This window comes from Salminus brasiliensis, chromosome 23 (genome assembly GCF_030463535.1).
Source record: "Salminus brasiliensis chromosome 23, fSalBra1.hap2, whole genome shotgun sequence".
Lineage (NCBI taxonomy): Eukaryota > Metazoa > Chordata > Actinopteri > Characiformes > Bryconidae > Salminus > Salminus brasiliensis.
Window position 1 is genome coordinate 13540964 of NC_132900.1, and position 24661 is coordinate 13565624.

Below are 24661 nucleotides of genomic sequence, written 5' to 3' on the forward strand. Positions count from 1 at the left end.
AGTGCAGTTTCTATTTTGAATGCTGCAGTTTTATAAACAATCACTCTCTAGTTGCCAACAGCAAACAACAGCAGATTAAAATTAATTATTATAAGTTGATTCTTGTAAGTTGACTATTATAAGTTGAACTTAAAGATCCCATTTGAATGTAGAAAAAGCCTACAGATGTTCACCTAACTGAAAATAACTGTAATGTGTGGGAATCATCGCTGTGAGTTTCGTACCTTATAGGTCTAAGGTTCCTTAGTCATCAATCAGACAATCCTTCATTGTAATCTTTCAGAATTTGTTTTCTTGCGTCAATGTCCGGGAGGTTAGCTACAGTGCCATGGGTAGTAAACTTCCTAATGGTGTTGTGCACAGTGGCCACAGGATCATTAAGATTTCTGCAGATGGATTGTAACCTTTATATTGTCCATACATTGCCACACTTTTGGCTTGGAAAAGGTCCATTTCTATATTACCAGCACCTGTTACTCACCACAAATACAAGTTAAAGGAACACCATAGGATTTACATTCATTAATTTTATCCACCCCTGGAGTTCTGGGAAAAATGATATCAGTTTTTTGTGTTTAAATTCAAACACACCTTCGGTTATTATGCTATTACATTTTTGAGTTACATGCCGGTTGTACTGTATATAATGCCTTACCTCATTCTTCTCTGTGGAGGCAGGTGTTGTGGCATCCTGACCTGGGGCGGGAACAGGCCGGGAGTTCTGGGGACCCGTTGAACTCATCATTTTATCAGAGGGAGTTTCAGTTCTGGAGCTGCAGACCAAACAGAAACATACATTACCCTGCCTGTCAATCTCTCTCTCCTTTTGTTTCTCATAAACACATATCTATTATTATACAGTAATTACTACATAGCAATGCCATCTCATAATGTTTATTCTTCCTCTCATGCATGCACACACACCCTTGTTACAGTATATTACAGTATAACAGAGGCTTTAAAAAAAAAGACTCTGGTAGTCTTTATGTGTTCTCACATGCATGTGAGCAGTGTCTTATGGAAAGGTTATGTTTTTTATAATACCTAAGCTATAATTCAGCAACACCCTTCCTTTGTCCACAGAGTTCTGGCTGCAGAATTTCACATTAGCTGGTTTAGTTCTTTTACCATATTCACACAGTCCTACACATTGCAACATCATCTTATCATCTTAGTCCATTTTATACTCAGGACTTAGACATATTACCCGGGTTTTGCATAAAGCTTAATGTAATACACAGGATCAGATGAAGCTGAATTTGGTGCAGTAGAGCAGATTTAAACTAATTCATAGTTCCCAGTGGAAGCCCACAAGCTGACACAGACTTGCAAATGTGCACACAGACAGCTTGTCTAGGCCCTGTAAGGAAGTACTGCCAATAGAAAAGGACTCTCTGGAGCAGATACTCATGAACCTAATGACACCATGCCTAATACCAGGCATATAAACCCCCCCAGCATTGAGCAGTGGAGCAGTGGAACTGTGTTCTCAGGAATGATGGTGCTCCGCCCAATACTTTTGGGATGAGCTGGGGAGTTGGGGTTGAGATGGGGAGGTGATCATCCAACGTCCAGACCCCACTAACGCTCTTGTCACTAAATGCAATCAAATTGTCACTGCATTGCTTAAAAATCTAGTAAAGAGCCTTCCCTGGACAGTACAGACAGTTACTCCAACCAAAGCAGGATGAACTATATTTTTAATTCCCTTGATTTTGAGAGAAACAATAATTGAGCAGGTGTCAAGAGCACATGGACAGGCCAGCAGGCTATTGGAACAATGTTTTATGGATGGGTGAGACTAAAATAGATCTTTTTGGTTTAAATGACAAGCATTATTTCTGGAGAATAGAAAAAAAAGCATTCCAGCATTAAAACCCTTTATCCCATCTGTGAAACACGGTGGTGGTAGTATCATGGTTTGGACCGGTTGTACTGTATTTGGGCCAGGATGGCTTGCCATCATTAATGGAACAATAAATACCAGCAAATTCTACATGAAGATCAGTCTGTGAGCTGAATCTTAAGAAAACATAGGCCATGCAGCAAGAAAATTACCCTAAGCACACAAGTCAATCTATCAAAGAATGGTTATAAAAGAATAAAGTTTTGGAATGGATAAGTCAAAGTCCTGACTGAAACCAATAGAAATGTTGTGGAGGGACCTGAATAAGTAGTTAATGGGAGGAAACCCACCAATTTAACAGAGTGGAATGTGTTTTGTAGGGAAGAAGTCTTAGTATTGATATCAGTATATCGCTACTGGTTATGGTATGGTGCGTTCATAGCTTTGTTGTGTTCCATGAACAGTAACCTACCTTTCAGGCGACTCCTCGAAGATGCTGTGACACTGCGACTCCTCCATCATCAGACTGCGGCTTAGATTCTGACCACCAGGGTACTGGAAGTTGGCAAACGAATGCGACATGGGAGAAGCCTTGGTCGGATCTGTGGCTCCGCCCCCTCCTCTCTTCTCCAGGCCTGAGAGCCCGTACGACAGGCCATCCAGTGCTGGGTTGAGCGAACGAGACATGTATGTATCAGCAGACTGTGGGCGGCGGAGGGGTGAGGCGGGGTAAGGTGACAATTTGCTAATAAGTGGGGTCAGCAGGTCAGCGTACGCTGCTTTGGCCGGTTTGACCAGACGGTCCGTGTGGATGTTGAGTATCTTCTGCTCGAAGGCGCAGGAGAAGACACTGGGGGAGAGGTTTTGGAGCCAGGAGAGCAGACTGAGGTCCAGATCGTCACAGCCATTTCCGCACAGCATATCCATCCCCAGCAAAACCTCACCTTCTGTGATTTCTTCGCCTGTGGCTTTGCTCTGACAGAACTCTACGCAGCACTCATACAGGACACCTTTAATGAGCAGCTGGAAGAGGCGGTTGCCGCTAGCCTTGAAGCCGGCCTCGCTCAGCTTGCGGTCAGCCGGGATGAACTCTGCCACCATGGTGCAAGCCTCCTCAAAGCACTGGACGCGTGCCGTGCTGGGGTTCCAGTCCTTGAACTCGGCATGGTTGGTCAGTCGAGGCAGAGTCAGGAGCAGACACAGCTTGCTGTAGTCCTCTTTAGAAGGGCAGAACTCTTCGAGAGCGTGGAGGCATTTTACAGCTTCCTGCATAGTGAACTCCAGCTGATTAGGTTCAGAGGGAAGGAGAGAAGGTAGAAGAAAGAGAGAAAATGAGCGAGTGTGTGGGCGAGATAGTGAGTGTTATTCATACAAAGTGACAGTATTTGCTACGTACATGGGTATGTAAATTTGAAGTAAAATGCAAAAGCATCCTTGTTTAAACACCCATGTACATCCCTACTACACACCTACACACTACTAAAACCTTTATCCCATCTGTGAAACACGGTGGTGGTAGTATCATGGTTTGGACCTGTTGTGCTGCATTTGGGCCAGGATGGCTTGTCATCATTAATAGAACAATACATACCAGCAAATTCTACAGGAAAATCAGTCTGTGAACTGAATCTCAAGAAAAAGTAGGCACTGCAGCAAGACAATGACCCTAAGCAAACATGTCAATCTATCAAAGAATGGTTAAAAATAAAGTTAAAGTTTTGGAATGGATAAGTCAAAGTCCTGACTGTAACCCGATAGAAATGTTAAGCAGTTAATGGGAGAAAGCCCACCAATTTAAGTTTTAGGTCAAATGTATGCAGAAACACAGAAACTTCTAATGGGTTTACACACTTTCCAGCACCACTGTACTAAAAAATGTCTGTCTGTGTTACTTACAAAAACACAAAGATCTGACAGGTATCGGCTAATTCTCAGTATTAAGAGACTTGGATCAGATTGCGGGGAAAAATAACTGGATTGGGATATTTCGACTACATAATTTACTTTAAGTTCACTGATGAAAGTATATGTACCATTATGTTGCGTTTTGTTACAATTGCATCTTACATTTTGTAGCTGTCCTCTTAGCCAGGATTAATGTTTAAGATGAAATCTACCTGGGTAACTGAATGAACAATGAATTCTAAAGATGCTGATTGTGTCTCCAAAGATCCAGCTGTAAAGATCCTGAAATTTGCAGATGACTCCACTCTGGTGGGCCTCATAGCCAACGGTGATGAGTCTGCCTACAGAAAGGAAATTGAGCAGCTGGTGTCCTGGTGCAGCAACAACCACCTGCTTAACACAGAAAAGACTGTAGAGATGGTGGTGGACTTCTGACGCAATCCCCCCCCCCACATCAACAACACTGCAGTATCCATGGTGGAGTCACTCAAGTTCCTGGGCACCACCATCTCCAGAGACTTGAAATGGGAGGAAAACACCCTCTCTATCACCAAGAAAGCTCAACAACGAATGTTCTTCTTGAGACAGCTCAAGAAATTTAACCTGCCACAGACCCTGATGATCCAGTTCTACACAGCGATCATCGAGTCCATTCTCACAGCCTCCATAACTATCTGGTTTGGTTCCTCCACCTCACAAGAAAGAGCCAAACTCCAGCGCATCGTCAGGACAGCAGAGAGGATCATTGGATGTAACCTGCCATCACTTCAGCAGATCTACACCAGCAGGGTGAGGAAGCGGGCTGGCAAGATTACATCTGACCCCTCACATCCTGGACACCTCCTCTTCCAGACACTCCCCTCTGGTAGAATACTGCGGTCCATCAAAACCAGCACAACACGTCATGCTAACAGCTTCTTCCCCAGAGCTGTAGCGCTCCTCAACCACAGTGGACACCTCCCACTGAAAACCTCAAAACATACAACTGAACTGTACCAAACCGGACTGAACAGCTATTTTGCACTCTGCCTATTTGCACTATGTCTATTTGCACACTGTACAGATGTTCTTTTCTGTAAATATCAGCTCTTTACTTTCTGTAAATATCAGCTCTTTATTACCTTTAGTACTTTTTACTTTTCTAATTTATCCCCTACCCTATTTATTGTTTAGTGTCATTTTACTTTAGTTTAAGACTGTGTTCTGTGTTTTTTGTTACTTGTCATATGTGTTGCTCTCACCAAGACAAATTCCTTGTATGTGTAACATACTTGGTGAAATAAAGAGATTCTGATTCTGATTCTGATTCTGATTAGGTTACATTAGTTTTTATGTCTTTTTGCTTAAACCAAAATGTTGATTTTGGAAATACAAAAAAAAAGCTTTTTAACTTTGAATGGAAGTCAAAGTCAAAAGATTCTATTAAGAGTCATTCTGGAGCATTTTTAATGTTGTATGATTTCATGTACACCCTTTTCTGTCAGTTCAAGAGGCAGAATATGCTATACACACACTATTGGAAAGGGAGAAAATGGGAAGGTTAATGGGCAGTGTTTTGTTCCACTTTTCCATGCTTTTCCACAAACACTGCCATGAGAACTCATCTAGTTTCAGTTTTAGAGTTTAGTTTAGTGCTCCATGTACACACCAAAACAGCTTAGCCATCACATCAGTCAGCAGAGCAACAGAGTGACAGTTCACCTGACAGTGTTCTGTAGGGGGTGGTACTCACATGCTGTGGCTCATCCTCAGCTGACATGGCATTGTTCACACACAGAGCTTCCAGAAACTTCTGCTTCAGCACGATGTAGCGGAACCTGACATATCATTAAAACTCATGAGAAAACACTCATACACCACTATACACATTTCAGCTGTACAGGGATGATGGCTAGAATTCCAGAGAGGAGACAGAGCTCACCTTTTTTTATCAAACTTGTCCATACATTCCAGCGGCTGAATGAACTGCAGCACCTCATCCCACTGTCCATCCAGAATCAACTGCCTGTGAGAAGAAAATCTTAGTTATTACTTAGTTATAGGTATTATACACAGGTATAAGTCCTGTGTGTGTATGTGTGGAGGGGGGGCGATCAGTCTTTGTCTGTCACATGTGTTTACTGTCTTTGATGTCACAGATGCATCATTTCTGAGGTACTGTTATAGTGAGCATTGCAGTGAAAGTAACAGCAACGAACTTACAGATGTTTGTAATCTTTGGTAGCATGAACAGCAATAAAACTGGAGAAGCAGAAGCAAAATCCGAGGATGCCAGGCACCATTCTTTGGATAAATGGGCATTTATTGACTAGATTGATCCAAACAACCTGACCCCAACAAGTTAGAATGCTGTGGTTGGACTGTGAACAGCTCAGAAACTAGTAATCCCCTGAAGTCCATGGACATGTCATGAGTGCAGGATTCAGACTGAAGGACCACAGTGGTAACAGTAAAGGTAAGCTAGCTGTAATAAAGGAAATTTGTGCTTAGCATAGCAGCCTTCATATGCATTCAGCTTTCCTCCCATTAAAGCAAGACATTACAAACGTATTACAAATGTAGGCTATAATGATGATGAAGATGACAGTACAGTCCTACAGTAAACTAGAAATAAGTAAACAAAAGAATGTCATCATTGCGATGGCATAGCACTAAAATAAAGCAGAACAATGCATGGCATTGTACAATCTTAAGAATACCTGCTTTGTGCGGTTGTCTGTTTTCCAGCATGGCTAATCCAAAACAACGCATGAATTTAATGCTCATAAGACAGGAACTTTAGATGACAGAAAACCCACACAACACAATCGTACCATTCACCTTTAAAAGCAAGTGGACGAACAGTAATCAGATTTGACTACAGAACAGCATTTACCACAGAATACCTCAAAAATGGCACTTAACTGAAAATGCACTTTGGTTTTACGTTTTCTCTCAATGACCGCTAAGACAATATCTTATGACAATAAATTACGGATACATGATTTCTATACATCATCGGTATTTCTAGGACAATGACCAAGTGCATAATTCACAAAAAAAGAGAAGTATACCAACTGTAGAGAGTAGATTTTCATTATTACAGAAACAACAACAACAACAACATCAGTGTTCGCACAACGCTGGCTTGAAGGGTATTAGTGATCTGTTCACTGATCTCCCAGGGAAGGAGTTTGACATCAATGACATCAACAAGTATGGCTACATGTAATTGGCATAGTACATGTCACTTCTCGCGTGTGTTTTCGTGATGCACAGATAGCGATACACTGATACTGGCACTAACACACCGTAACAGTATTGGCAATAGAGAGCACAGATACTATAAAGCTTACTGAAGCCCCACTTTTTTGCATACTTTTATACTTATAAATCCAAACGTTCAAACAACCATTAAAAGCCAGTCGTGAATAGTTATTACCAGTTACTATAATAAAAGTTAATAGTTATTAACAGACAATTGTAACTTTTACTTTTACAGCACTTTTTTTTTTTTCCATGTGGTGTTTGGTGAGCTTGAGTTTGTTTACAAGTTGAGTTTCAGCAGCTTGTTAAAAGGACACACACTGAAGTCTAGACCAAAGCTGTTTGGTCAAGCTTAGCAAGATTATGCTTCCCTCCTTGAACACGTTTCTGCATTGTGGCAATTTTTGCTTCTTCATAGCTCTGAAACTTTTCAAATATGCAGTTCCTCAACCAGTAAATGCTGTTCTTTCAAGCTTCTTATATCTTGGATTAGATATAAAAAAGAACAACCTATAAAAAGTGGAACATTATAAATATCAGGACTTATAGTCATCTATCCAGTATTTTTTTTAGTATTAAGAGTTGGTATTGGTACTCTGTGTTGGCAGATACTTGAAATTCTGGTACCTGTATCGGAAAGTAAAAAACCCCCTCTAACCTCTCCACAAGCCCTCTATTATCATATATTTAAAACAAAAAGTCAACTATAAAAGACAAACTCTAAATTCCAAAAATGCACTGATCCAAAGGAAACACTGTGAAATTAGATCATACGATCATGAAGGAAAACAATTACCACTAATTACACTAACAGTTACACCTAATAGCCCCCCTTTTCCACTTTTTAAATGTGGCACTGCTAGAAGCTGCTAAAGGAAAACTGCTAAAGTAACTTCCCAGTGCTCAGTGTGCTCCACTCCTCACTATCGTCTGACACCCCTTCACAAAGACAGCAGCTTTGGGTCATCAGGCCTAATGAGTTTCTGGAAGTATCCGGTGAGGCACCCTGACCATGAATGGCACCTCTCTGAATTGGTAAAAACCTCACACTATAACCACAAAACCACACACACACACACACACACACACACACACACACACACACTACAGACAGGGCCTGCTCTTGACTCTAATTGGTCTTTTCTGCACTACATGTCTAGCAATGTTACGAGAATGGCAGCATGAATGGGTACCATTGTAAAAGCACTGGTCATCAACACACACACACACACACACACACACTCAGCAACAGAGAGAGAGACCCACACTGTCTCAAGTCCTTGGCATTCACTCGCACTAACATTGTAAACAACAATGCGGTGAGAATTAGTCCTTCACATTAAAGGTCCTCCTTCACCTTTCCTCCTTAACTGTTGATAAACATGCTGATTTTGTTTTTTTGGAACTATTTCAACTAGTGTTATCTTATCAGTATCAATATCAGTATCATTTTAATAGCATGGGATGAGGGGGTTCTAGTAACTTGAAGTCTCACGCTGGGTAAAAAACAATATATTAATGCAGTCACTTATTTTTTTTTCTTTCTAGAGTTAAGTCTTTCTTAATATTGTGTTAAAATAAATATATTTTAGTGATGACAGTGACGATATGCAAATTTTAAAACAACAGCCAACTACAGACTGCATACAGGCAACAGAACTTTAATGGCGATTAAAGTTCAGGTAACCTCAGACTTAGAGTATCAGAATCACCTGTATACCATCAACAATACTGGATCAGAATTCTGCATTTTCCCTGCTGATAAATAAATCACTCAGTTTAGGAAGAGCTTCCGATTCAGGTGTGCTGTAGCAGAAAGAATGCTCAGCAGTGGAGTGCAGTGGGCCTTCAGAACTATGACTGCAAATCAGACATTGTGCCTTCCGGGGTACTGCGAATTAGCTCCTACTCAGGCTCTATACCTAACAGTACCCTAATTCCCTCACAAATCCCCAGTGTGTGAAAGGACTGAGATGTAACAAGCTCAGATGGACGGGACTAAGCAAGTCAGACCTGAGGAACAGCATGTCGTCCGAGTACAGTCCGTTTATCACGCCGCTCTCTTTCTCCAGCGCCAGCATGCTGATGTGTAGCTTCCTCGAGTTCAAGAAGTCCAGGATCACCTTAATGATCTCCACCTCCTTTACGTTTATGGTCTCCTCTGCAGTCATGGTGGAGGCCTGTTGTGGAGAAAGAAGGAGATTAGTGGGGTGAGTTGTGTGTGTGTGTGTGTGAAAGAGCAGTAAAACAAGGTGTACGGGAAAGTGATGGAAAGAGAGAACAGTGTGAGTGAGAAAGAGAAGGAGAGTAGAGAGATAATGGAGGGAAGGAGAAGTGGTGAGTGAGGGAGGGAGGAATAGGTTAGTGTGTGTGTTTGTTGGAGAGCTTGACAGAAAGAATGAAAACAGAGTGATAGTGGAGTGAGGGAGAGGTACAATATATGGACAAAAGTATTGGGACACCTGCTCATTCATTGGTTCTTCTGAAATCCAGGGTATAAAAAGGGGTTATCTTGCTTTTGTTGGAGTATCTGTCTCTACTGTCCAGGGAGGAAGGCTTTCTAATAGATTCTGGAGCAATGTGGGGATTTGATTGCATTCAGCTGGAGCATTTAGCAAGAGCATTAGTGAGGCCAGGATGTTGGGTGTGTGTGTTCATTAGCACATCTGTGTCAGCAATAAGTGTAACTTAAAGCAGCTGAATGCATTAATGGGAGGGGTGTCCACAAACATTTGGACACAGAGTGAGCGAGGGGGAAATAAGTAAGTGTGTGTGTGTGTGTGTGAGAGAGAGAGAGAGAGGGGGGGTGGGGGGATAGAGACAGAAAAATAAACACAGAGAAGAGAGAGAAGAGAGAGAGATCAATATATGTTAGAGAGAGAGAGCTATCTAACAGCCCCCCCCTCCCCCGGCGCACACACACACACACACACACACACACACACTTCCACAGTCTCATCACAACATGACCGTTATATGAAAGCGCACCTCCCAGATTCCTCAACATTCAGTCTCTCCCAGAGTCCAGCACTCAACCCTGAACCTCACTCCAGCCTCTGGGGCGCAGCCAAGCCCCGTTTTCATTAACCAAGAAGGCCGGGGAGTCCCACCCAGCTGAGCTGCTAGCATCCGGAGCCTTTGCTTACTCACGCTTTCCCACCGCCTGCAGCCCCCCGAAGCCCAGCCTGCCAGTTCTGCTCTGTTATGGTGCTGTCTCCTCCACAACATGTAGCTAGCTACCAGTTCTTACTGAGACGCGTCTGCAGCAGCTAGCCCGCTAAAGTCACCCGAGCAATGCGAGCGGCGAGCGACGACACCTCTCCTAATCCGCTGTGGCAGATTTGGATCAGTGAGTGGAGGATGGCTAACTAGCGATAAGCTAACTAAGCGGCATGAAGACACAGCGGCGCTCGCTGGCTGTAGCCCAGCCTCGCCTCGCCTCTACACACAGAGGAGAAACGAGTGAGGATTTACAGCTCACCTGGTAACGTCTACATATACACACACCACAGACGTCCTTTAGGGGGTCCCGGGGGTGGGCCTGTCACACACTGTCCAGTGTTTATTCTTCTGCTAATCCTTGGTCGCCCTTTTTCCACCTCTTGTTGTCTCGCCTCTCTCCGCGCCGCTACCTCCCAGCTCTGGTTGTCAGGCGAACGTTTCCTCCGCCAGGCTCCACCAATCAGGGCCCAGTGTGAAGCGGCGTCGCTCCGAGGAGAAGCCCCGCCCCGCAGGGCTGGGCAACCTTACACAGTCACAGCGTTCCCACGGTCGACCCTTCCTCACCCAGGTAGAGGAGGAAAGGGGATTTGGCTTTAATGTCTAAAACTTCTTTTCTAAAATTACCTCAAAATAAGTGTACAAATAATGGATTAAGTTCTGAATATAATGATTTAATATCTCAATAAAATTAAGATTACTGTGAAAGTAACGCCTTATGCTCTGATTATGTTGACGTAGTATCTCAATATTATGACTCACGATGTCAAATTAATGGATTCAAATCACGTTTATAGTGATTAAAGGTGAGTAAATACAAACATAGGTGCATAGTCCCTCACTGTAGTCATTTTTTTCCAAAAAAAGAAAGTACTGAATATTAACATGTTAAATTACACTATACACACACACTATACACACATTATACACACACCATACACACGTTATACATACACCATACACATATTACACACACTATACACACACTATACACACATTATACACACACCATACACACATTATACACACACCATACACACATTACACACATTATACACACACCATACACACATTACACACACTATACATACACTATACACACACTATACACACATTATACACACTATGCATACACTATACACACATTATACACACACTATACACACACATTATACACACTATACACACATCATACACACTATGCATACACTATACACACACTATGCATACACTATACACACACTATACATACACTATACACACACTATACATACACTATACACACACTATACATACACTATACACACATTATACACACACTATACACACATTAAATATACACTGTACACACACTATACATACATTAAACACACACTGTACACACATTATGCATACACTATACAAACACTATACATACACTATACACAATATACACACACTATACACACATTATACATACACTATACATCTTGTTGAATCTGGTTGGGGACGACATGTGGGTCGATTTGTTTTCTCATGTATGGAGGTGCTCAAGGCTTTGGCACAGATACCTCAGGTTGTATAAGTCCGTGGGAAACCTCAGACGTCACATTACATTATTTTGTCCCTCCTCCACCCTGCTTTCTTTATAATTACTGCCACAAAAAAAGATAAGTAAGTCTAAATTTTTAGACTCAGAATTCTGATACACATACAAAGAGGAAAAAACACATAGCTGTTTTATTTTAATGGGCTGCCACACATACCAACATATTTCTTATATTCTATTTTTTTTTCCGGAGGCCCCCTTGCAACATTTTTGGGGTTTATGTACTAAACTGTGTTTTTGTACCCCATCTTTTACATGTATCCTAATAGTTTAAAATGGACTTTCGTTTTCACATATTTATTATGGATTTAGGAGGGAAACGTATTTCAAAAATGCCAGGTGCCATCACTGGGCATTTATGTATGGCTTCTTAGCTCTGCTACTCAAATTAGGAAAAAGGAATTTAATAAATGTCACATTCATTATTTACTTAGAGCATTTCTATTGGTCTATTCATTCAAAATTATATACACGTTGTACAGAGCAGCTACAAGGTTCAAGCCATGGAGAAAGCTAAAAACAGACAAAAATGGACATACATGTTTTTCATTGGACAGCGATATACATGTAACATACGCATTAACATATAACAGCCATAGTTAAACTACACACAGTACTAGATGTAAATGTGTAAAACATTTGGCAATCAGAAGCAAACGAAAACACCTTGCAAAAACCTCTCTATTCACTCACTGAACATTTCCAAACGATGTTGGAAGCATTCGTTTGAGATTGTGGTCCATGATGACATGATCGCATCACACAATTTCTAAAAACAATTCAGGAACACTTTCATGCTGCAAATCTCCCATTCTCTGAGTTACCATCTCAGGTCTATATGGTCTATTGTGACTTACTGATATGAGCTTAATTAGCATTTAACCGCCTGTTATCATTCATTTCTTATCAAATCATCTTCTTATCTTGAGCCTACCCGGGATCATTGGGAGCAAGCCAGGAATACCCCCTCAACCGTGTACAGCACCCACATTACCCATTCTACTTTAACAGTCATATAGCATGTAAGCAGCTAAGCACCGATTAGGATGTCGGGATACGGGATGTCGCGGTACTTGTATTAGTACTGAACCATCACACTCTAATAGCACGTCTATGCTATTAGAGTGTGCATGCCACCTGAAGCAGTTGCAAGCCAGTGGATTTGCATGATATTAAAGGTAAAGGTGCAGGTATTTGTCACTGTACTATATGTACTATGTACAGCGAAATGTGTCCTCCACATTTAACTCATCTGTGGTAGGGAACACACACACTAGTGAACTAGGGGCAATGAGTGCACACACACCCAGAGCGTTGGGCAGCCAACTCCAGCGCAGAGAGGGGTAAAAGGCCCAACAGGCTCAGCTTGCCGAACCCAGGAATCAAACCCAGGAATCGAGCCCGGTGCTCTAACCGCTGAGCCACCACTGCCCCTATTGTGGTATTGTGGGATCTGATTAGTAGTGTAGGAGAATACTATGGTAAGTCTTGTTTGTTACCACCTGATTACAAAATGTTCTGCTTAGTAAGTGTCATAAATCCCCAAATTTATCACAATTCATCACAGCCTTATTTGCTCAACTGTGACTTACTGACATGAGCCTAATCCAAGTTTTATAGCCTCAAATAAAAATCATTAGAAATTTAACAGCCTGTTATCAATATCTTTCATCATTCTGAACCCACCCAGAATCCCTGCCACATTTGTATCTTATGCATTCTGAATCCTGAATCAGTAAACCCAGCTCATTACACTGGCATTATGAAATTGTTACACTAAATAGGAATTCAACCAATGCACATTACAGCTGTTAAGATTCAAACAGTCATTGAAAGCAGTTGTAAAATTGTCTATTCTAGAGAAACTAGTCATAATTGTTCACACAGAAAGTTATTACACAACATGCTCACAAACCCGTCACCCAGTTCCTGATTCATTGTTTAACTACAGCTTTGAGATCAGCGCTCAGCTTTTCTCAAATACATTAATGGTGGAGGGATACATGCAGGATGCTGTGTGGCTACATGGTTCCCAAAGAAAACAAATGTTTTTGAGGTTTTCCACCATCGACATTCCATATAAACTCAGAATGGCATGTTTCACTGGAGGATTTGTTTAGTAAATAAAATATTTGTGTTGTAAATGTCCCAATCTCAGTATCCCATCATCACCACTGTAAAGAAATCAGTAAAAATCAGTAAGTGTTTTTGCAGTGGACCATTTCACACGAGCTACTCTGAACTACGCTCTTTACATCTCAATAATGAATTATACAGAAATTCTGCGATATTGATGGAATTTCTCTTTGAGTTTCCTTTTAATTTATGCGATGTTCACAATGTGATGTTCATGAGGCATTGAGCAGTCTCATGGAGTGACTGACAGGAGATCAGTATAAACACAGACCAGGAGCCGGACCAGAGAGCAGTTTTAAAAAACAGGCTTTCTCAGGCAGCCAATACACATGTACTGATGCCATTGCTAAAATAATGAGGCATCTTTTGTACTCTAATGTTCATGAGATGTGTGAAACATGCCTGCAGATAAGATAAGATAATCCTTTATTAGTCCCACAGTGGGGATATTCACAGTGTCACAGCAGTAAAGTGATAGCAAGACACTCATAAACTCTAAATAATCGAAATAAAAAAACAATTTTATTTACAGATTATTTACAGGTAATTGCAAATGAGGGACTTTTGAGGGCATTGAGGGACTAGCGGCAGCAGGAAGGAAGGACCTGCAATACCGCTCCTTCACACACTTGGGGTGAAGCAGCCTGTCACTAAAGGAGCTGCCCAGTGCTGCCAGAGTCTCATGCATGGGCTCGGAGCTGTTCTTCAGCATGGATGCCAGCTTGGCTGTCATCCTCCTGTCTCCCACCACCTGCACTGGGTCTTAGTGGACAGAGGACCTGGAGAGCCAGCCCTCTTTATGAGTTTGTTCAGTATCTTCTTATCTGCCGTCAAGATGCTACTGCCCCAGCAGACCACTCCATAAAAGATGGCAGATGCCACCACTGTGTCGAAGAAAGTCCTCAGGAGTGCTCCCTGCACTCCAAAGGACCTCAACCTCCTCAGCAGGTAGAGTCTGCTCTGGCCTTTCTTGTAGAGTGCAGCAGTGTTGACTGACCAGTCCAGTTTGTTGTTCAGATGAACACCCAGGTATTTATAAGAGTCCACACTCTCAATGTCCATACCCTGGATGTTCACTGATGGAGGGCGGAAAATCCACCACCAGTTCTTTGGTCTTTCCCGCGTTTATCTGAAGGTGGTTCTGCTGACACCAGTCCACAAAGTCCTAAATCAGTTCTCTGTACTGTTCTCTGTTCTCTCATTAGTTATGAGGACTTCTGGAGGTGACATTTTGGTGAGCTGTACATGAAGTCAGCAGTGTACAGGGTGAAGAGGAATGGTGCCAAGACCTTGAGTTCCTTGAGGGGCCCCTGTGCTGCTGACCACCATATCAGAGACTATGACATTATAATTATTTATTATTTCAATTCCTATTAATTAATTAAGATTATGAGTTTGACACAATAAAAGGGCAACTGTAGTACCTTCCAGTGGCAGAAATGCAGCAGTACAGAGCACAGCCGTCTGTGTTGTCCTTCAGTAGGTTGTACACCAGTGGGAGACAGAGTGCAGTTTGAGCTTTCCAGTCCACTGTACCATATCTGTGTGGGAGCAGAGCAGTAAGTGTAAATATGACATCAAGCACAAATATTTGTATGTATATATATTTGTAATTACTTTGATGTCAAAACCTTTGTGTAACCTTGTAACCTTTATTTTTTACCTTTATTCAAATTTCATTAAATGTATCTGCAATAAAACTGTTACATTCACTATGGCCATTTGAAAATTAAAATAAATAATTATAATTAATTACATAATTTTGTGCTCCTTTAGGATCTGATGGAGCATATTGAGGAAGCTAGACCCCTGTCACCCCCTTTTGGGCTGTACCAGACAGCGGGAAAAAATGAGTGGTATTGATGGTTGGGAAAATTGTTATGAGTGCACCAATACTATTAGCATATGGTGATTTGGAAGGAGGAGAGAGAACTGGTGACTTCTGCTTGTGGTAGAAAGCCAGTCCCCCCTCTCTGATAAGGAATGAGAGATGGCAGAGTTAAAGGGAGGTGAGGGGATGTTGGAGGGTTCCGAAAACATCTACCAATCTAACATCCTAGTAGTAGGACTGTAGGACAAAACTAGAACCACTTAAAAAAAAACATGTAAAGACAGAATGTATAACACCACCTGTATGTATCAGCAAAGGTATGAAAGTGAGGCATCCACCTTCATCCACCATCAGGTAGGTTGATCCATACTAAACAGGTGGAGTGTTTTAGTAAAAGAGGAATGATAAACCATGGTAGGTAAGTTCCAGAATAGAATTGTTCTGTGGTAAATTGTGTAAATGGTGTCAATTCAGCTTGATTAACCTCATTAATTTTTATTTGATCATATTTATCAAATAAGAGTTTTTGTTATTCAAAAAGCAAAGCATTTCATATGAGCTACATTTATGAGACACCCTATGAAAACTGTGGTCTTTATTAACACATTTAAACACAGGGATATTTGATGGATTTGAGGATGGATTTGAGGATGGATGTAATATATGTACAACCCAATAAAATGGGAGAAATGCCTTTTAAACATTCTTTATTAATTAAAAGACATGAAATTTACTGGTAAGAACTTGAGACACCCTTTGACTCAATAGTTGGTGTTTCCCCCTTTGGCTGAAGTAGCCTCAATTGTGTTTCCAATAACCATCTACCAGCCTCTGATGTTTTTGTAAGGTTTTTCAGCTGTGTGATGTTTGAGGGGTTTTTTGCATGTAAATTACTCCATAGCATCACAGTAGGATTAACGTTCAGGCTTGGACTTGTCCTTCAACCTTACATCAGCCCCATCAATCAGTCTATACCAATGCACAAAGCAGGACTTCTCTGGGCCTGAACTTTAGCAGACCTGTTCCTGCTCTGGATCTGATGGTGACTCCTCCTGACTTCTGATCACCACTTCCTAAACCTGCTCACTTTCCCTCCCTGCTGCTTCCACACACACCACCTCCACAAGTTCTTCCACCCTTCACCACCATCTTCCACTCAACTGTTTCAACCACTCTTCCATATCTTGAATCCCTCTCCTCTCCCATTGAAAACCGCAACAAGCACTTTCCTTTCATCAATTTCCACCTCAGTCAACCTTCTCTGTCCTCTCTTATCTAGGTCAGCAATATCTTCTCCACCTTCCCCAATGGCTGACAGATGTTCTGCACAACAACTGAAGAGAGCAAAGATTGAAGCTAAGAAAGTGAAGAAAATCACAACAACACTCTGACCTCTACTTATTACTTATTATTGACCTTTTCTAGGTTTTTAATTGATGTAATGGCTACGAAATTGTCTTTCCTGTTACAAAGAGTAACAGAAAGCACCATCCACAACCTTTTCCCCAGAAGATTTTATCATTTTTTTTGAAGATCTTGTTTCTCTCCCTCCTCGTTCAATAGATGACACCCTACAGCTTCTCACATCTAACAATCCAACCAACTGTCCGCTGGTCCCTGTTCCATCCACATTACTCCAGACAGTCACTCTAAATTTCCTTCCTTTCATCTCTTTCATCATAAAAAGCTCTCTGTACCATCCAAGCACATGACCAAGACTGATCAAGTGGTCCCCATCCCGAAGACCTTTCAAAGGTCCCTGAACATTGTGTCTACAATCAACTGTAAACTCAACCACAGCAAGACCACGCTGCTGTACATCCCTGGAACTATGGAACTTGACGTCGTTCTCGACTCTTGACTCAGTCATGCAAATTTCTTTACAACATCTGGAGAATTCGATCTTCCCTCTCTAGAGAGGCCAGCCAGCTGCTTGTTCAGTCTCATGTCATTTCAAGACTTGACCACTGCAACTCCCCTCTGGGGACAAAATAAACAAACACATAAAAAGGTCTAGGAGTGGTAGCCAGAGAAAGACAAGGAGGAGAGAGCTGGGGCGCACACCTGTAAAATCAACGACTGCGTGCTATAGGGTAATTTCCCAAGTGTTTTTCTCGAAGGGAAAAGTCTATGTGGTCTAGAAAGGTCTAGGTGTGGCAGCCAGAGGGAGAGACATGCAAGCACATGCTTGTTAAATTATCTTGTAGCACGGGACTGTGTATCCATATTGTGCCAGTTCAGTACAAATACACATACTGTTTATTATTAATAATTTATTTAGTTTAACTTTTTTTTTTTACATTATTTGTTACATTACTTGTTAGCCACATCAGAAGAAGAGAAAATGGCTAACGGGAGGCTAAAAACTATGGTAGCAGTCACTAGTCAGCCTATCAGAACTCACATTCAGCCTATCAACATGTCTCAAATTTGCTTTCACTGAATCACATGCTCTAACAATCACACACAAAAATTTTAAAATGACTCATATTGCCACTCAAAGGAGTATAAAAGAGTGGATGTTTTGGATTGTTAGAGACACCCCATGCTTTGCTTGCCTCATGAGCACAACAATACCTCCTGCTCAACATAGTGAACTGTGCAACCCTGTAACTCCCCTTAGTCCTGGAGAGGCAACAATATAAAAACAGCTACAGTACACTAACACTTGCCACACAGCGGAAGTTAGATGAAGTTAAAGCAAACCAAACAATATCATTATGTAAGTCACTCCTCTTGACATGAAGCTTTGGCCCTTCACTGAGCAGCAGCTTCAACCTGGATCTTTTCACAACACTCAAACAGTGACCAAACTCTGTGTTTCAAAGGGTGAAAGTGATCATTTTAATCTTCTATATTAATAAAAAAGCTTATTCAATTTTGCATTGTCATCAAAATACATAAATAAAGAAATAGTAAACCAGGAATATGTGTGTTTATAGAAATGCATGAAAAGTACAAAAAATGCTTTCCAGATGTGTAAAATGCACACAATCACGGTCTGGAAAAGAAACCGAATCCAAGAAGACCCCAACATTATCCCAGTGACTCACATTTTGTACTTGCAATGTGATCAATCAACTCCAAAGCTGATGTATACCTTCAAATGACAGTCCCACAGTCAAAGGAGGTAAAGGGGTACGGCAGTGATCTTCACAGCTCAGGGAAAGTTCGGGAGCAGCAAAATGAGTAATATAATAGTGCCCCCAGGGAGTTGCAGGTTCCTGGGCCAAAAGCCAAGTTATGTTGTAAACAGATGCTGGTTCCCTCCAAAGATAAGGGAAGGCAAACTGAAGGCTCCCGAGTCAGGCGCAAATAAAGGTAGTGGCAGACGATGCAAGGTGGAGGAGAACTGTAAAGAGTGACTGTGTTAACCATGTGGCTTGGCTTGCAGAAGAGTGATTTGAAGAGACTGTGCCCAAAAGGATGGCAATGGTGGCAGATATGCAATGTAGAGGAGGATCAGGGCTATTTGCTTTGGAATCTCTGGTATTTAATCATGTTTTCCCTCTTGAGAGCTCCCAGTGGGAATGTTGAATGTCACTGGCAGCAACACAAGTTCAAAGCATGATCGATCCATCCCTGTGCTTTGGAGAGGTGGTCTTTTCATGAAATTCTGCCCCCTTTTTTCTTCAAACCTGCTGTTTGCTTATCTTTTTATCAGTCCACATGACCGGCTTCCAAAATGCATCAGGCTCACTTTTGCAGTTTTTTCATACGGTTTCCGACCCCATATGAAAACATTATGCGTTATGCGTTATGTCGTGAAGGAACAGTGACAACGAGCATAGACATACTTTTATTTTCAGTTGGTGCACAAAGAACAGTGCTGAGGTGTGTCAGACACAGAACAGGGCATAATAATCTAAATGCAAAGAATGCTATCTATGTCCTGAAGGCTGAAGCAACAGTGATCCTTTGTTCATCATGCAATGTTTTCAAATTCATGTTAACATGATTCATTGAACTGGCATGCACAGGTCTAGATCCATCAAATACTTATACTATATTTCACAAGGGTTTGTTTATTAGGTGGAGCAGGATCTGCTGGTTCACATTTGCAAGGTGGAACAACACATTCCTCTTTCTATCTTTTGGACAGCTGAACACCCCTAATAAAAAAGAACACTTTAAAGATGGCAGTGTCTTCAGCCCGGTAGCATGGGATGATGACTCTGACAGCTTTTACACCAGCCACTATATCTTTGTGGACATCATACAAAGACATGAACAGATGGTTTTGAGCTATGTTTAACCCCTTAAAAAGGCTATGGGCCGGAAAAGAAAGAGCAAAGAATAACCCCACCAGTAGTTGTAGTTACTAAATAGGACACCTTAGTGTGTAATAAGAGTGTTACGGAGTTAAATTGCTACAGAGATTTACCATTGACTGTTTTCCAAAGCCAGAGTGGACAGGAAGTTCTCTGATCTTTTGAAATGTACAAATGTACAGAACACTGATGTGTAAATGTGTATTGCTCTCAGAACACCCAATCTTTCATAGCATTGATTCTTTGACAAAAATACACACACTACATGGCAAATTTACCATTACCATTAATCAACACAGTCCCAGTATTAAATGTAACACTGATATTTTCGATTTCACACTCATAGTGTTGATAAAACACTTGCAAATGTGCTGTGCACAGATGCCTACTGTTTCTGTTCAGAGATATAAAATGGTGTATAATGGTGGTCAGTAGATTTTAGGTTATTACTGTTATAGCAGTAATATTTTAGGTTATATACTGTTATGTTACAGCATTTTGTGCAATATCCTCCAAACATATATCTTTCACAAGCTGACAAATCAGTGTATGCAAAAAAAAAACCTCAAAAAACATTTGCATGCAAATACAAGGGTATGTGAGCTACATGTGATAGAACACCTGACTTCTTTGATTTGCTTATCAAGCACTGGCACGGCCCAATAACAGGGGAAGTGATTGTCCAACCAGCAGCCATTTACTTTTACAGCCTACTTTTACAGTCTAAAAAGAAACAATGTAGGTTAAAAAAAAAAAAAAGGCATTACTTCTTTGACAGTATATTGTGGTGGAAATTTCTAAATTAGGAAATCCCTAAATAAGCAGAAATCAGTAAAATCTATTATACTATATACTATATATACTATATTTATTGAAAAACTCTCGGCCGGGGAGAAACTTCTGGCAAATACCCAGAAATCTCAGAAGGTTGACCATGTTACAAAAGGTTATATATCTCCTCGATGGGTGAACTATGTAACACATTCAAGTATGTATTCATTTATTTATGTTGCCATTCCTGACTAAGGAGAACCTTTCTGGAAGGTCCAATCACTGATTAATCAGTATTCCTAGCTATTCATACACCATGAAGACAAACAAACATGCAACTCTGGAGAAAAGGTTATTAAAAAGGGGGATGGATACAAAAAATCCCTCCAAAACTCACAGATCATTCCCTAGAGTTCAGTCAAATCTCTTATTAAGAAATGTAAGGAAAGGCCCCAAATGGTCCTTGCTCTCTCCAGGGTGGGTAGATGGTACATTCTCCCCACATCACTCCAGTGCATTGCTGGCCGGCACTGGCATCTGGTGGCTGATGAATCAGAGCCGGATAAACTGCAGTTTCCTGACGTTGTGTCGAGGTGATGGCTGGTTGTGCACATGTCAGAGGAGGCCTGTTCCAGTCTTCACCCTGCCAGTGTCGGTAGCCTTGGTAGAATTGGCAATCCAAATTGGGGAGAAAAAAATATATAAATTGGCACATGGGTAAATCTGCCTAGAGCAGCTGTCCTTACAAACTGAGTGACCGTGCAGGAAGGAGACTAGTGAGGGATGCCACCGAAACACCAAGACACCTATGACACAGAGGAAGTTAAATTGATGCAGCCACCATCTGCTTCATGGCGGAAACACTTGCTCTGAAATTAGTCATAGTTCTCCATTACCTCATCTCAAAATCAGGTTTAACAATGGGCATTATCACAAAGCAGCTAAATGAAAATACAGGTCAGACAGTTTTAACTGGAGAATTCGACCCTTCCTCTCTAGAGAGGCCACCCAGGTGCTTGTTCAGTCTCTCGTCACTTCCAGACTTGATTACTGCAACTCTCTTCTGGCTGGTCTCCCTCTGCGCACCATCAGGCCCCTGCAACTCATCCAGAATGCAGCGGCACGGGTCGTCTTCAACGTCCCTAAATTCAACCATATCACTCCACTGCTGCGTTCTCTTCACTGGCTTCCTGTAACTGCCTGCATCAGATTCACAACCCTGACGCTGGCCTACAAAGCCAAGACTGGACCAGCCCCTCCTTACTTGATGGCAATGGTCAAAAGCCGATCTGCACCAAGAGCCCTTTGAGCTTCAAGTTCGGCTCGGCTCGACCCGCCATCCCTCAAAATCCACGGAAGACAAGCGTCCAGGCTTCTTTCTGTCCTGCACCGAAGTGGTGAAACGAGCTTCCCCTGGGTGTCCGAACGGCCGAGTCGCTCACTGTCTTCAAACGCAGACTGAAGACCCACCTCTTCCGAGAATACTTGGACGAATAGAGTACTATGGTCGCCTTATTTTCTTGTGTTTAGTAATGTCTAAGTATAGAGGTATCTTTTGAATTATTAGTCTGTTCTAACTAGCTAAGGTTTTTCTTGGGTAAATAGCAAAGCTTTGTAAGACTTTGTAAGTCGCTCTGGATAAGAGTGTCTGCTAAATGCCGTAAATGTAAATGTAACTTGTTTGAACTTTGGCCTCAGCACACTGCAAACTGCACTATGCAACTTTGGTGTAGCAGGCAGGACGCCACTCATGAGAACTGTGTAACACTGCGTAACTGAGTCATGTTGGTGTAAAATCCTGTAATCCTGTACTCTACCACCTCTGTTTACATGCTTCTTTGACTTTTACTGAGGGTTCGATATCTCTCAGCTTGTCAACAAATGCTGTGTAAAGCATTTTCGCTAGGGGTAGGAGGAACCCAATAGCAATTATACATAGTGTTTTTGCATGGTGCTCCTTTCTTGTTTTTTTTCCTGCATAAACCACTGTAAAACGGGAGCACACATCAAGACCGAGACCTACCGTTTTAAAGATGTTCTGATCCAGTGATCTAGCCATCACAATTTGTCCCGTGTCGAAGACACACAGATTCTTGTCCATTTTTCCTGCTTTGATCGGATCAGTGATCAAATCTTGGTAACTGTACACTTCTTTGCCAGGCAACCCAGCACTGAAGCACACACTCTGGGTCTTGTTTCATGTGTAATTAGTGAACATTGCCAATGTCCCCACAGTGCACATAAAGCTGAGCAAGCTGTCAAACAAGTATTTACTGGTATTGCTTGGTTATTACAGCATGAAATTCATTTTTAACATGCAATATCATAGACACTTATGACAGATGGGATGCAGCTGACGTTGGTCTAGGTTTTCTGTTACAGGCTTATCTAAAATTAGTTCAGGCAGTCACACAGAGAGGATCCTGCCAGGTAAACTTGAAAATACTTAGCTTGAAAACCTTTTTATATACATATGTTGAACATATTTATTACAAATCAAACTTTCATTTATAAACAAGCATAATACTTGGTAATTAGACCACCTCTTTACTAAGATGGTAATGGCAGGGCTTGGCATTTCCGCATATAAATTCTGTCAGGGGAGGGCACAAACATTATGAAAGGGCAAGGCACAAAGAGAGCTTTTAAAAGCCAGGAAGAGACGCTGCTGTTCAGCTGCTGATTTTGCCTTGATTTAGATTTCACAACCCAAGACAAACCTGCTTGAGTGATTCATGAACTGCTTATTCTCACATGGAAATACATAATTACAGGTAGGATTTTCATGGGTAATCTTTCATTAGTACATTTAAAAAATATATTTATAAACTTTTAAATAAACTATTTTATAAACTAGTTAATAATTCCTATTCCTGTAGTAAAGATTCTACGTAGAAAATGTACAGTGGAATATATAAACTATTTTGAAATAACTCTGCTTGGTTACACAAAGACCTGTAACAGATTATTATAAACTAATAATAGTTTTTGCATTGACTAATGCAGTCTTATGGAATAATTCTTAATATTTTCTATGTCATGAATACAATTTAGCAGTACTCCACATTTATTTGTGTCTGTGTATACATATGCATATAGTCACCTCAGCCAGATTTCAAACCATATAGCTGTAATGTGCCAACATATGAGGTTTCTACTATAAATAACAACCTGTTTAGGTTGAGACCCAAACATATGCCAAGGAACAACTTCTAACAACAATGCAAAACGTTCAGTGTGTATTTTGTGTATTTACTACTTTGAGGGACTATGCACCTATGATTTCCACTCAGCTTCACACCTGTATTAATGTGTAATGACATTAAAAAGTGGTTGATTTGGTTTGATTAATTACGGAACAACAGTTTCCCATTTTCGACTGATTTCTTCATCGTTGCGCTCCAGCACTGCCAACATTTTCATAGTTATCAAGCCTCTCCTGTCAATAAAACACTGTGGGTGGGACATTTAAGAGACTTTTTAGTGAGAGGTGTGTATTTAACAAGGAAATTATTAAAAATATGAACTAGAGCCACTTGCCACAGATGCAAGACTCCAATTGTCGACGCCTGACATTCCTCAACTCCAACAGATTTTACCAGCAATTGAAAAATGCTCAGGTCTACAAAAACAGTTAGATGCAAGCCAAGAAAAGCAAGTCATTTCATCATCTTTTCTGACCCCCCCCCTCCTCCCCCCAAAAAATAAATAAAATAAAATAAAATAAAATAAAATAAAATAAAATAAAATAAAATAAAATAAAATAAAATAAAATAAAATAAAATAACCAAAATAATAAATTTGTCGTTTAAAATGGTTTTCGTTGCAAGTAAATTTTCATTTGCCAG

General features: G+C 41.1%; 1 protein-coding gene across 1 annotated transcript in view; it reads right to left on the reverse strand.

Annotated features, from left to right (window-relative positions):
* The window catches only part of wdr47a (WD repeat domain 47a), a 29882-nt gene extending 19205 nt beyond the window's left edge, over positions 1 to 10677 (reverse strand). The window contains exons 1-6 of the mRNA XM_072668899.1: positions 10479 to 10677; positions 9011 to 9177; positions 5673 to 5756; positions 5484 to 5568; positions 2319 to 3130; positions 656 to 773 (exon numbers count right to left, since the gene is read on the reverse strand). Of these exons, the coding sequence (XP_072525000.1) occupies positions 656 to 773; positions 2319 to 3130; positions 5484 to 5568; positions 5673 to 5756; positions 9011 to 9168 (1257 nt within the window). The 5' untranslated portion in view covers positions 9169 to 9177; positions 10479 to 10677. The remainder of the gene's footprint in view (positions 1 to 655; positions 774 to 2318; positions 3131 to 5483; positions 5569 to 5672; positions 5757 to 9010; positions 9178 to 10478) is intronic.
* Between the last annotated feature and the right edge of the window lie 13984 nt (positions 10678 to 24661).